We start from the raw sequence: 14612 nt of genomic DNA on the forward strand, positions 1-14612 counted from the left end.
AGAGGTAAAAAGAGAGGTAGTTGGATTTTCTGAAGAGAAGATGCTGGGAGGTCCCATAAGAAAACATTTAAAGTGGGACTAAATAAAGTATGGAAAGAGATCAATTTAAATTCAAAAACTCTAAATTGCGCTCAAATGATTCATATACAGACATTTTTGTATTTACATTGTCTTACTTTGCACTTAAACATGTAATGCATTTAGTCACATATTAAGAAACTCAATCAATGTACTGCTTTTATAGACCTTTAATATTACCACTTTACCAAACCCACACATGACAAAAGAATATCCACTGAATTCAAAACAAGGACAAATAGTGAAAATAAAAGTGAGGAATCTGAACGTGACTTGGGGCACGGGAGAATCCGGAGATGAAACCACTCAGTTTGTGTCCACAGATTGCTGCCGGTGCATTGTCCCGCTTTGAAAAGTGTCTTCCTGGAAACTAGTGGTTGTATCCTGCCAAAACAAATAAAGAATGAATAACTGTTACTCTATATTGAAAACAATGGCTCATTAAAAAGTTATACAAAGTCATACTTTGTAAAAACGGTTTGATCTTTTTATATAGAGATTAAAAAAAAGTAATAAATATATACACTTTGACAATGTATATATTTTCATATTTATTAATAACTTTGTTATTTCTGTGTATAAATCAGTGTACTTACAGGTACAGGAGGGCTGTCTGAATATTTATTTGCTGTTGAAATTCTCAATACTATAACACATCAGAAAAACAGAACCACTCTGCTAGTTTGGATCTATTGGAGGTTAAGAAGCATGTATATACTTGTATAAATGGATATAGCTAGCTTGCTAGCCAGAGCGTTCCAAATGAAGTAAACATCAATTCCGTCTCCAATTCACTTTGTATTGACTCTGTCGCCCCTCTCTCTGTAACTGCTGCTGACAGACTCCTCATTTTGTTCTTAAAATGTTTGCATTAACCAGCTCTACTTGATCCTGGTGTTTTTATTTTGCTATTTTGTCTGTAAATTAATTCCTTTTCCTAATATGGAACTGGCTCCAATTTCAGCCCATAACTGCTAACCTCTGTGAACTTCATTTGGCTGGAGCCAAATGCTATGGTAACATCAAACTCACTTAGTCTTCTTCTCTATAGAGTCTATGATAATAACCTCATATTAACTTACACACCTGTCCTGAAGGTGGGAGTCCACTGAAAGCTGCTGGAAACATTTTATCTGAAGCAGAGAGCGACCGATGGGCTTCACAGGGGGTCGAAATCTAAAAAATAAAATAAAAGGCAACAATGAAAACAATTTATTATAAATGTTTTTTGTATTTTATATTTATTATGCTGAGGATGCATTCATTTTATATAGAGCTGTTCCAGACACTCAAAGTTTCTTTAAGTCTGAGCATTATTCATTCACTCCACACTCCGTGGTGTTGAGCTCCTATAAAAGCCACAGGTCCCCTGGAGCACACTGACAGAATCGAGGCTGCCAATCTGCACAAATATCTTCAACACTCTTCCATCCGAATTCTAACTGGGCTTTGCTTTTGTTACCTGAGAAATCAGGCTTATACAAGAAGGTTTTTATGATCCTCCTTAACTCATCAACTAACTAAGTTCGTTAAACAGAACAGTCAGGTCCTGAACCTTTTTTAACTAAGGAGAGTACCAAACATACGTGGAACCCTTTGAACTAGTGATCGGAAAATGAAGCTTCATGAAGCATTGAAGCCTTTCATCCAATTGGTTCACTCTAGCGCAAAGCTTCTTGAAGCTTCATTTGCTCTAGCAGGACATCTACTGGACACAAAAATATCAGTTGCCATGAATTTGAAGTGTGTGACATTTTGCAGAAAGCCTGTGAATAAAACTGTCAGCAAAATAAAGAAGTATGCAAAACATGTATATTGTAGTGATGGCAGTGTCCTGTGTATCTATATACTGGCAGTATGGAAAATGATTATTTGGAAATGATGAAAATGGAAATCGCAGCAAAATCCGAACCACTTCCTGAATCAGTCACGTGGTACAGCCGGGCAGCGAGGCTTTGGACGTCATCATTTTCAGCTCCTCCCCTAAATGGAGCAAGCCTTGATACGCGCATCGCGGAAACGCCCCCTCCCTACTCGGCACACGCTTCGAAGCCTCGATACGGAATGTCACATCACTACTTTGAACAGGATACTCTTTAACATTTTGAATGCTCGTAAGTCCTTACAGCAGGACAGTAAACGTACTGCACTCACTGTTTTATTGGCAGGGCAGTGCTGTTGTGGATGCAGAGTGGGAAGAGAGGTGTTGTAGAACAGGAGGCTCTGGTGGCGCTCCATAGAGCCGGAAGAGTGAGGTCTGAGCTCTGAGGCTGAGGCCGTCTGAGGCTTCGAACTCCGCCCCAAACTGCATGACTTCCCCTCACGACGCTGGTACTCTATCGGGGACTGCAGTGCTGGATAAAGAGAGGGAGATAAAAATATATCCAATGTAACAAGTGTAGATTAGAGGTGAGAATCAATAAAATATTAATTAATCAATTAGCAAATTAATTGCAGTTAATCACATCATAACTTTTTCATATATAAGGAATGTATGTAATTTAAACTGAAATGTTTTGTGAACTGTTTAATTTAGTTTAAGGTTTAAAGATAGCAAGTATCAAGAAAAGAGGGCAGGTGGCATAAGATTGCTCTTCTTACAAATTTTTCGTATGTTTTATTTTTTAACACTCTTGATGGGTTCCATATTTTTTTAGATAAATAAATAAACAGATTCTGTGGTTGAAATCTGCATGAATCTTCTACCATTGAGAAAGTTCCTCTGTGTTTCCAATATCTGCACAACGTCATTTCTCCAGGCCCTCTGCACCTCTGCGGACGGAGCAGCCATGATGAACCGCGTCACTGAGCCATTTGTGCCGCGCGATGTCAGCACCAAACAGCAGGGGTCCTCGTCTGACAGATGCTCCACACCCAAACAGCTCACCTGAAACAGAAACAGTATGCATAGGCCTAGTGTTAGATGTCTCATACTCAAACCTAAATACTGCTATTGATATTGAAACTGAAAAAATACATAACGGCATCTCTAATTTATTTATTTTTTTAAATTATTTTTTTAAATAAACTGTGAATACTAATGTTTAAAGCACTGCGTAAGTGAACTTGGACAGGGACCCAATAAGACAGTTAATGGTTAGACCAAAACAAAACCTTTAACCTACTTAACCCATATCTTAACTTGAAATTCTGTCATCGATCTAATAATAATATATTTACATACTCTCAGTTCATGGGGACCTGATTTTGTCACCATGAAAATCTCTTTAGTGTTAGTTTTAGGATGATTGTTTGTGTTTTGATTTGTTTATATTATGATTTTAATAATATCTTTCTTATTCTGTAAAGCACTTTGAATGACTTTGTGAACTAATTGTGCAATACAAATAAACTTGCCTTGCCTACACAGATTTTGGTTCCCACAAAGTGATAAATAACCACCTACAGACCATATTCACACATAGAGAAGGTAGGTGAAGTGTCTTACCCAAGGACACAATGACAGTATGCACAGACTGGCGCTAGGATCAAACCACTAACTTTGGGACTGATGGGTGAAAATTCTAACCACTGACTGACTCCTGTCCCCATGTGACTTTTCCTATATTCAAATATTCTTATAATCTGAAGTAAGCACGCTAGTTTATACCTTGATACTGTTCTTGAATGTGTACCCGGTCAGAGACAGACCCTTTTTCTTGTCGATGGGTTCGCTGAAGATGACAAGTTGCTCAAACAGAAACACCCTCCTCTCTCTGCTCCGGTTCAGGACAGCCCCCTCCAGTTCCTCCGTCACTGAGAACGTGTCCTGCTGGAGGAGTTTACCCTGAGCTGTGATCTTACCCTGAAAAGAGATACAAACACAGGGCTGAAGCTTATGAAATTTCTTGGACAAAACAATAAAGCACACAAAAAATATATTGTTGTGTTGGGGTGTGCAAGTAATTTGATTTTAATAAAGATAAGGGTTCAGTCATTTCTTATCGTCAATGATCATCTTGGGTCTTTTTAATCTACAGCCAATCCTTTGTTGGTTAAAGCATGTGGTTCAGACTTTGGAGGAATTTTGTTAACTGCCTGCATCTAATTATAAAGTGTTTTATCGTCTTATCAGGATCAGGTATCAGGAAGTGCACTGTTGGCATGTTAGTTGTTGTTAGCATTACCGTGATGGCAAAACTCCACTCTAGTCACTGAAAGTTGTTGGGAAAAGTGCTTATAATTTCATCACAGTCAAAAATTAGGATGCTTGGAATGCATAAGATAAGTAAGGAATAACTTTGGACCATTACAAACTATTTAAAATGAACTCAATCTGTTTTTTACATTTTTAAGATAATAAAAATCAGCTCCTTTAAAGTCTGGATTGTATTTCATTTTAACAAATAGCAGATTTGTATTTTTGAAAAATGTCTATGCGACATTTTGGAACAATTGGGCATTGTCCAGAATTAGATTTTTTAAATAATAATTACAAGAATGTATATAATGTGGTCTGGGTGGAGATATGGGGTAGGAGAAAATTGTTCAATGCAGGACAATACAAGGTTACCCAAACATGCATGATTCAACTGAAATACAAATGAGAAAACTAATGATGAGTGATGACAAATGCATGATTAAAAGCTTATAAATACGATCCTGCCCCACAGACTCAGGGACATCATCCATACTAGTGAAACCGCACATTTATTCCTGGACACTGCTCTTGTTCATTGTTCTTCTGGTGAAATCATTTCCTCCTCACCTCAAACCCCTGCAGCCGACCCACGTTCATCATGTCATTACAGCGTTTGGGGACGAAACACGTCACCTCCACAGCTCTCTTCAAGACAACAGGTGGTAATAGACACATACAGATACAGAACACTACTTTCATGTAACTCAGCAATCTTACATTTAGTCAATAACAAGTCTTTTCTCCTTTATTTTGTTTATTTATATTGTTTATTGTATGCTGAAAAATGTCTTATTATTAGCGACTCAATAGATCTGACCAGTAACATGATCTGGTTATTGTGTCCATGGAGATAAATCAAGTCTAATGCCATATAGTGGAACATTCAAGGCAAAGCAATAACACAGTAACATCTTCATGAAGACAAGCACGTGGCAGACCCTCTACCAAAAATGGTAAATAGAGTAGCTTTAAAGGACATATTGTGGAACAATTTTTTGACTGTGCTTCCAATTGCATTCAGAATTACAGTAAATTCTGTTTTTTGGCATTAAATCAGTTCTTAAACAGACCTGTAGCTGCTCAACATTTCTTCCTGCTTTGCTGTAGTATTTCAGAAAATCCTAAAAAAGAAAAAAGTAATAGTAAGAGTTAGTTCAAGTGAAATGTCCTTTATGGTTATAGTACATAGTTATAGTCACTACAGGTGTTGTGAAGTTTACCTTGAGCAATAGTTGATATTTCATAATCCTCTGAACAGGTTTGATGAGGAGGTCGTTCAACTGCAGCCTGTGACCAAGCTGCTGCCTTAAATCCTGATGAAAAAATCAAAAAAAAAATCAAGTAATACATCAGCATTGAAAACACAATGAGACGTAAATAAATAATGTATAAAAAATCCATAAATGTAAAAACTTAACACATTTGACAAATCCCTCACCTCAAAGAAGGTCTCGATAAACTCTGAGACAATGTATTCAGACTTGGGTTTGTTTTGACAGTAGACAACGTACATGTGGAGACGTCTCTCCTGCAAAATGATTGAGATTATTTAATATATACACAAATGTATGTTGTGGCAATTCAGATTGTGGGAAACTGAATAAAAATTTGATCTAATCCTAATGTGTCAATTGGACAAGTTGGAGAAATGGTTATATGGTTAATTATGCAGTTCTTTTTTTTCTTTTTTTTGGTGGATTTTAGCCCTGTGCATTCAAGATGATATTGTAGCCTCCAGTAAAATAGTTGAGTTCAAATATAGCAGAAAATATCAATTTACTGTAAGATAAATAGAAGTTCAGATTGCATTACGAAAGTATTTTTTTGTAATTGGACTTTTATTTAACCAGAAAAATCCTATTGCGTTTCAAAGATTTCTTTTCAATGGAGTCCTGTCCAAGAGGCATCAACACTACAATCCATAGACAAAACATTTCATATAAAACATTGTTATAGATAGACAAAACTAAATATTAGAGTCACAATTTTAGCTTTGGTGCCTCACTGACAGTCTTCTGTTGTTTTCCATGTTTTAATTAAGTGCTTGTCTCTGCAGTGGGGGAAGAGCAGTTTGTCTTTTTGCACTACATCTTAACTCAGTGTTTCTCATCATGGGTTATTTTTGTGTTTGGCCTTTGACTGAACTTTGGGGGCTCTGAATGAAGAACGAATGACTTTAGCTGCCAAATATGGAAAACATATATAAATCTGTTTCCAAGCAGAATATTTGACCTTCAGAAAAGTCCTCAATTATGATCTCTGCTCGTGCAAAAACATTTTACTCCTACAATGAGTCTGACCATGTTTTAAAATGGACATCACATTTTATGAGCTTTTAATTGTGTTATAAAAATGTTCCTTCATCATTAGCTTACTTAAAGTTGTATTACAATTGATTCAGGCAAGCATTTAAGGCTTGCACTGAGAATATGACAGTTTTTACCTACCCCCTATCCCCGCCCCGTGCTCTGTATTTACTTGTGATTAGTCAAGAAATTCAGACTCAGACAAGTAAATTAAATTTGCTGTGTGTTAAATTAAATTTAGAGAAGACAGTAGATCAGGTAGAAGAGGGAGAGAGAGCGAGAAAGAGAACACGGGGTAGTCCCACACTTGGTTTTATACAGGTGGTACAAAGGTATGTACACAGGTCATCATGACATAAATAATGAGGGGAGGACTGGACAGTGAGGGGGTGCACCTAAGAGAGGAATGCCAGTTTCAGTGGAAACGTACTGACTGAAATGGGCCAGATAATAACAGTAAATATGTTTAAGGACATGTTGAAATATATTTTATAATGCTACTACATACTATGAGGGGAAGGGCCTCTCAGAATTTTGAACAGATAGTCAATGGACCTGTTTCTAACATTAAGCCATTTCAGATCAGAATATTGCAGTTTACAATGAACAAAATATAAACTAATAATTTATGTATGATAGATAAGGCCAATCTGAGTCTGGTAGTGTGAGCAGGGGTGGGTTGTCTGCCAAAAAAGTGAGTTTTGTTAATCCTACCTGTCACTCATGTTTATGCAGAATAAGACAGGATATTTTGTTGATTTGCTAATTGCATTGGGATTACAATTTTAATTTTGATATTATGTTATTTTCTATGTTATAATGTTGTTTCCTCATCAAAAACAGACCTGGAGGTAGCTATTAACATGAACATCACTAGGTGGAACAGAGTATTTTGAGCTTTGGAAATGCAGACAGATTAAAAATAATGTTTTATTATTATTAGTCTGTCTATATGTATGAATCAAACAAAACACAACTCTGTTTCTGATGACATTATGTGATTATAGTATAGCTATAAAATCACAAGAGTCAATTTTGTGAAAGATAGGACCTTTAATCTTACATCTCTATAAAACACAAATAAATCCACAATAATTTTCCCGTGAGCGAGTATATACAAGTGGCAGGATATAACGTCACAAACAGCAGTGTGTTTATAGACTCAGACCTTTTGTCCAAACTCCAAATCTAAACAGTATCTTCTCATTGACACTTACATGTTTAATGAAGAGCTGCGCCAAAGAATCGGGTTCAGACACACACTTCTCCAACTCTCCCAGGAAGTAACTGCAACACACAACACCGCCACCGGGGGCAGAGTGTCAGGAAGCTCAGGAAAACAAACAATGGTGAGAGCGGAAGTGTTGGAATATGTGGAAGTGGGAATTATGAAACAAACTCACTCTTTGTGCCAATCGTAAATCTGGTGGATGTTTCCAAAGATGATTCTGTCTTTTCCCTTCATTTCTTCAGGAATGCCCTGGTTTGTCATAGCTGTCATGTAGCCCTGCAAAAAAAAAAAAAAAAAAGAACGTTAAAATAGCTGGGACTAAAAGCTTAGACTAAACATGTTCCTGACTCATGGTTTGAAATCAGGTACAAGTTCTTTATGGTGTAGTTATTATAAAATGTTAACAACAATGAATATGAAAAATGTTAAAATCTTGCTTTCAACTTTAAAATCTAACCTCGACAATGAGTCCCAAATCTTCCACATATAATCTTTCGGTCTCAATCAGTTCCGTCAGCACATATCTGCAACGATAAAAGTGTCATAGAAATTTATGTGTGCAGATTCTGAAGTGGTTTCCTTCCTCTTAGTCACTCACAGGCTTTTCTCATACGCTGCTGCTCGGGCCTCCTCTGTATCTGCCGGAGAGGAACACTGGTTTGAAATATCGTCATTCTCCGAGCTGTTGTTTTCACCTGGCAACGCGGAGAGGCTGGTGTGGCCCTAAAACACAGAACAGTGATTACATGATTACACAAGAGTATGCGTGCGAGTATTCATGACATTGCTGGGACTATGCATGGGTTGATATAGAACGTTTGCGTCACAATTATAATGATTAAGGATAAGTATTTAAACTTCTGTCAGTAATGTAAAATGGATTAAAAATAAGAATAGTCACTTAACACTACTTAATAAGTGGCAGTGGTCACATGTGCACTCAAAATCTGATTAATAAATTTTTTTTTAGAGTTATAGCATGGTATATGGCCGTTTTTGAGAGAGAGACAGAGAGCAAGAGAGACAGAGAGCAAGAGAGACAGAGAGAGAGAGAGAGAGAGAGAGAGAGAGAGAGAGAGAGAGAGAGAGAGAGAGAGAGAGAGAGAGAGAGAGAGAGAGAGAGAGAGAGAGAGAGAGAGAGAGAGAGAGAGAGAGAGAGAGAGAGAGAGAGAGAGAGAGAGAGAGAGAGAGAGAGAGAGAGAGAGAGAGAGAGAGAGAGAGAGAGAGAGAGAGATACATTATTGATCCTGTGGGAAATTCAAGTTTGGCTATCTGGCTTACACACTGAGCAGTTTTTGTAACCTTGTTTTTTGAGCTCAGTTTTTAATATCAAGAAGTGCATCATGTGCAATTTAAAGGGACTGTGTGAAATGAAACATTTGTTTTTGCTTGATCCATGGAGATAAGGAGCTAGCTATGGACTTTTGAAATTCTATATGCCTTTTACACCAAATGTGACAGCAAATGGGGCAGAAGACCTTCAGAGGAAATCCTCCAAGACTTTCCAGAGAGAATGAACCATGTCATCACCAACCGAAACTAGAAAAAGTAAGAGTAAGAACAAGGCCTTTCCTGTTGTGTTCACCTGATTCTCCTCAAACTGCCCTGACACAGATCTGCTGACCCTACCTGACCAGTTCTTCTGTTCAGTGGATAGTCAAGGTCAGTTAAATACAATCAGCCAATGAACCTGCCCAGGGACTACAGGTGGAAATTAGCACTGGTGCTAGTGGCTGACACTTCATCCTCATTGCTTAGTATGAAAGTGGTGCATGCGTGAGTGATGGTGGTGGTCGGAGGGACTGTTGGTGTCGATTGCCATGGCAGCCACTCCTATGCCAGTCGCCCCAGGGCCGCTGTGGCTACAACAGTAGTTTACCATCACCAGGTATAGAGTGAATGAATAATATGCTGAATGTAATGCTCTGTAAAAGCGTCTCTGTGACAAAAATGTCTGTGAAAAGTGCTATATAAATAAAGACTTACTTACTTACTTACTTACTTAAACTGCATTGTGACCTTTGACTGAGACACAAAGGTGAGTAACTGAGAAGTATAGTGTAAATGTTGGTGTAAAACTGCAACAAAACTTGAATTTCCCTTGGGATCAATAAAGTATCTCTCCCTCTCTTATAAGATTATTTAAATGGAATGTAAAAAAAACAAATGACCTAATTTTCTTTCTGGTTCGCAGTTTACACATCATTTAAAGTTCTTATATTGTGCAAAATTAACTTTTGTGAGCTTTATGCCTATCTACATCTTCAAAGATAAAATGCTCTGTTCCACCTTGTGATGTCATGAAGCAGTAGTTTTCAAGTTAAAAGCTACCTTTTACATTTTATTCAGGAGAGATTGGCAATTCCAGGGCTGAGATCATCCAAATGACTCTAGTAACAGTGTATGAAGTTTAAAAACACAGTGGAGCACATCCTGTATTACCACATGACATTGCAAGGTGGAAGGTGAAGTGTTTTCCATATGAGAGAAGAACTCACCCTAAATATGCAGGATTTGCACGTGAAACATGTGAATGAAACAAAACACAACTATATGTATGCATAAGTTCCTCTTTCTACTCACTCTGGTGGTATAATTGTGATGGTCTTTGTTGACAATTACACTAAATCTACAGCAACTGCTCTATACTTTTAATTGCAATAAACTTAAACAATATTTAAAACTGTACTGTGTGTGGTCTTAACCAACTGTAGCACTTTGAGATTTGTTTTTCAAAGTCCAGAATAATTAAAAATCTATTATCTGAATCACTAAACCAGGGACCAAACTCTAAACCTTAAAATACAAATTAAGCCAGGGCCAAACAGGGCCAAACCAGGGCTAAATCAATACAAACCTTGGATTAACCAAATGGAAATAACATTAAAATGAACTTTACAATTTTATTTGACATAGTAATTTTGCTCAACAAGATGTAATAACTGTTGACATTGCATCTATCATTTTAATGTTTAGGTTGGTAATTGTGGGTTTGTAAGAAAAAGTAGGCGGTATAGAAAGACAGGAAAAAGTCATTAGTTTAAAATATTGCTGATGCCGAAGAACATAATGTTACATTAAATCCACCAAGTAAAATTACATTAATAAGCACTTTTTGGGGGGAAAGTTGGAAATATGTTGTATAATCATAGTATTAAAGGTCATATACCCAATTTAGTTAACAGTTGCTTCTCTCATTCTGATGCTGAACCAAAGAAACAAGTATCTTGAATAAGCTCAGGCAGATGTTTCCACATAGTTCTCATTCAACAAGGTATCTAATTTGATAAAATGAAGTACCACACTGTTGCTACTTCATTGTTCCCATCCAATAAAATCTCAATTACAATGCATATTAGGCAGTATTAACGGTCTCATATATTAGAAGAAATAAAAAATGAGGTACAGGCCTTTCAGTAGCTTTGGATCAATGATAGATAAATTTGAGTATATGAGTAAAAATAAAAGATAACACCTTTATTTTGTTACACTAATGCTAAAACATGTTATTCCTCATCTAACTTGTCCCTGCATTGTCCCTCATCACTCCTTCCTGTATTCTGTTCTTTTATCCTCCACTTTTTTCCACAAACTGCCACTCAACTGATGTAAAACTATAAATATTGACCACCGGAACAATCCCACTAAACCAAGTAATAAGTAGAAAAACATGAAAACAAGTCACTTTAAAAGCCTATCTTTGCCACATTTTGCCTCACCAACATAAGACCAACCCTCTTCCTCTCTGCTTATATAACTATCACCTAAAGATCAGGTCTAATGTGAATTTGCCTATAATCCTTTGGATTTAGCTTCATCTGGCCACATCATGTTCCCTCTGCTCTGTAATCCCAAACGCTTTCTGGGTCAAAAACGAACCAAGTGTTTATTATTTTACTGCTTTCTCTCCAGGTCAGATTTTTTAATGACATTTCTTCGCTGCTCTACTCCCCGACAGTGGAAACTATGCAGGAATAATAATAACTTTCATGTCATAAAAGTAGGTTAGCAGGTAAAAAGTGGGGTCTTGTCTAGTCATTCTGGTATGATGATGTTTATGCATGTCTTCCACATTGGCCTCATTTTTAAACATGAACATGTATGTCCCATACAGATTTTTATAGTGGCACAACCATTTCTCATTTTAATAATTTTACTTGATATATGTGTGTATATATATATATATATATATATATATATATATATATATATATATATATATATATATATATATATATATATATATATATATATATATATATTAGTGCTGTCACGTGATTACAAAAATTGAGAGATTAATTCATTATGATCTGTAATTAATTAATCTAATTAATCTCTTTTTAATCTCACCTAAAAATTGCTGAGAAAAGCCTTCAATTTGAGGTATTTTCATTTAAATTCATTATTACATTATTGTGGCAGATCAAAAGACTGATATAGAACAAAAAAAAGTGACTTTATAAAGTCATTTATTGTTTAACAAACTTTAATAGATGCAGTCACTTACATTCCACAGTATCATCATTATTATTACTATTACTAATCTGCAGTGTTGGGAAGGTTACTTTTAAAATGTATTCCTTACAGATTACAGATTACATATCCCAAAATGTAGTTTGTAACTTAATCCATTTAATTACTTAAAGTGAGTAACGTAATTTGAATACTTTGGATTACTTGATATTGTCATGCTTTTTAAAACTACATGAATGTAGCAACCGCATCCTGCAAATGTTGTTCTTGTTTGTTCTCTTCAAATTGGTTGTTGAGCCCAAGTCTCCATGAATAAGAAACTGTTTGCTGTAAAGTAGCAAAGACTAGGAAATCTGAACATAATAACTTTTGTCTACTTAAAGACAATAAAAAGTCCAGTCTTTCCTTAACCATATTAAAAATATTATTGATAGAGAAATGCTTTATATATGAGATCACTGGTTTTAGTCCTTGTTTAGACCTGCTTTAGTTCTAGTTTAGTCCTGGAATGGGTTAGTCCTGGTTTTAGTCCTGGTGTTAGTCCTGGTTTAGTCCTGGTTTAGACCTGGTTTAGACCTGGTTTAGACCTGGTTTTAGTTCTGGTTTTAGTTCTGGTTTAGTCCTGGTTTAGACCTGGTTTTAGTTCTGGTTTAGTCCTGGTTTAGACCTGGTTTTAGTTCTGGTTTTAGTTCTGGTTTTAGTTCTGGTTTAGTCCTGGTATAGTCCTGGTTTAGACCTGGTTTTAGTTCTGGTTTAGTCCTGGTTTAGTCCTGGACTGGGTTAGTCCCTTTTTTAGTCTTGGTGTTAGTTCTGGTTTAGAGGTTCACAGGAGGAAGCGCGGTTTATGCAGCGTACGCGAGAAAACGCACACGGCGCACGGGAGGACAGCGGTGTCCGCGCAGTAACTATGGAAGGAAACGTGGTCCGTGCATTCTCAGGTTAATGACGATGATGAAGGTGTATGTTTGTGTTTGTTTGTGTTTGTGTGCGTGTCCCCTCATGTGGCAGGTCACTATAGGACAGTAGTGCAGACATCATGAGTCCTATGCAGGTTGTTTTCACCAGTGGCATTTAAGTTGTAGGCGATTTTATATTTGTTATTTTCTTTTATATTTCACGTCGGGAGAATAATTTCCAAGACACGAATGTGTTTTTACCTGTGCACTGCTGGCTCTGTTCTACTGGCTCTTCGACCTCGTCCATTTGGCGACTGACGCCACCAACGTTAACATGACGTTTACATCGCTCTTACTGCGCGCATTTTGTGTGGGTTTCCGGCAATGAGTGGAATTACCGAAATAAAAATTTTTATAAATGTGTTCTTTTTTGTGTGTGTGTTGTTGTCCCAACAACACATAAAAACAGATATTATAATAAAGCAAGTTGCATACAGAAACAGTAAAGTCAGAGATTAAAAATGAGATTAACGCGATTAAAAAACATGACGCGCTAAATATGACTGTAATTAATTAATCGCAATTAACGCGATAATTTGACACCCCTATATATATATATATATATATATATATATATATATATATATTATATTTTTTTTTTTTATTCTGGGAGGAGTAAAATGTAACTTGTTGCCCCTATTTAATCCTAAAGCTATCTAGTTAGTTGTTTTCATGACTTTTAATGTTAAAGATGCACTATGTAACTTGTGGGGTGGGGTCTACCTGTTTGTCTAATTGGAGATTGTATTTGGCAGGAAAATTTCCATAATATGGCATTAGACATCTTATCTATTTAGCATTTATTCAATCACACATTGCTCAAAAATATGTAAATCAGGTCACCTTTCTACACATCTGACCTGTAACTTGTCCTGGTGGAGTCACCTGCTTGTCTCTGTGAAGGTAGATAGGTGTAATGTCATACTATGGGATATTCAGGGCAAGTAATGTAAGTAATTGCAAACTTGCATATCTCCATGGAGACAAGCAATAAATATACTTTCCTGTATTTTTATTCATGAAGCCCAAACATGAAGAGATTAAGACTGTGTTCACCTTGTCCACATGCAAAATTGGGTCTAAACAGGGACTAAACTAGGAACTAAACTTGAATTAGACCAGGACAAAACCAGGACTAGAGCAAGCCCAAACCAAGTCTACAACAGGACCAAACAGGGATCAAACCAGTGAAGTGAACATAGCCTATAGTATCATATAGTTTTATACAAGGGTTACAAAGCCTAAACATTATAAGGTCTCTTTACGTCTACTCATCTCATTGAGGTCCTCAGTCTCTCACCTTTGGCCCTGACCCAGTTCAGTCTTTTCTTGATCAACAACAGATGCTCCGCCATTAGAGAAATGTGAACTATGCAACTGCTACTACAGCCACTGTCACTCCTGCTGGTCAATAATATCACTTTAGT

General features: G+C 36.6%; 1 protein-coding gene across 2 annotated transcripts in view; it reads right to left on the reverse strand.

Annotated features, from left to right (window-relative positions):
• Positions 1-252: 252 nt before the first annotated feature.
• Positions 253-14612, reverse strand: part of arhgef25b (Rho guanine nucleotide exchange factor (GEF) 25b) — a 28994-nt gene continuing 14634 nt past the window's right edge. Inside the window, exons 3-16 of one of the 2 annotated variants that reach the window (XM_055160396.1) lie at positions 8355-8479; positions 8214-8280; positions 7929-8032; positions 7743-7812; positions 5658-5747; positions 5440-5532; positions 5290-5340; positions 4787-4864; positions 3689-3883; positions 2785-2965; positions 2233-2432; positions 1165-1254; positions 675-724; positions 334-462 (exon numbers count right to left, since the gene is read on the reverse strand). In XM_055160396.1, coding sequence (XP_055016371.1) covers positions 719-724; positions 1165-1254; positions 2233-2432; positions 2785-2965; positions 3689-3883; positions 4787-4864; positions 5290-5340; positions 5440-5532; positions 5658-5747; positions 7743-7812; positions 7929-8032; positions 8214-8280; positions 8355-8479 — 1350 coding nt within the window. In that variant the 3' untranslated portion in view covers positions 334-462; positions 675-718. Of the gene's footprint in view, positions 463-674; positions 725-1164; positions 1255-2232; positions 2433-2784; positions 2966-3688; positions 3884-4786; positions 4865-5289; positions 5341-5439; positions 5533-5657; positions 5748-7742; positions 7813-7928; positions 8033-8213; positions 8281-8354; positions 8480-14612 lie in introns of both variants that reach the window. The other variant, XM_055160397.1, reaches the window with a different exon arrangement.

Source organism: Boleophthalmus pectinirostris, unplaced genomic scaffold (genome assembly GCF_026225935.1).
Source record: "Boleophthalmus pectinirostris isolate CB_2022bp ecotype Guang Dong unplaced genomic scaffold, ASM2622593v1 HiC_scaffold_3, whole genome shotgun sequence".
Classification (NCBI taxonomy): Eukaryota; Metazoa; Chordata; class Actinopteri; order Gobiiformes; family Gobiidae; genus Boleophthalmus; species Boleophthalmus pectinirostris.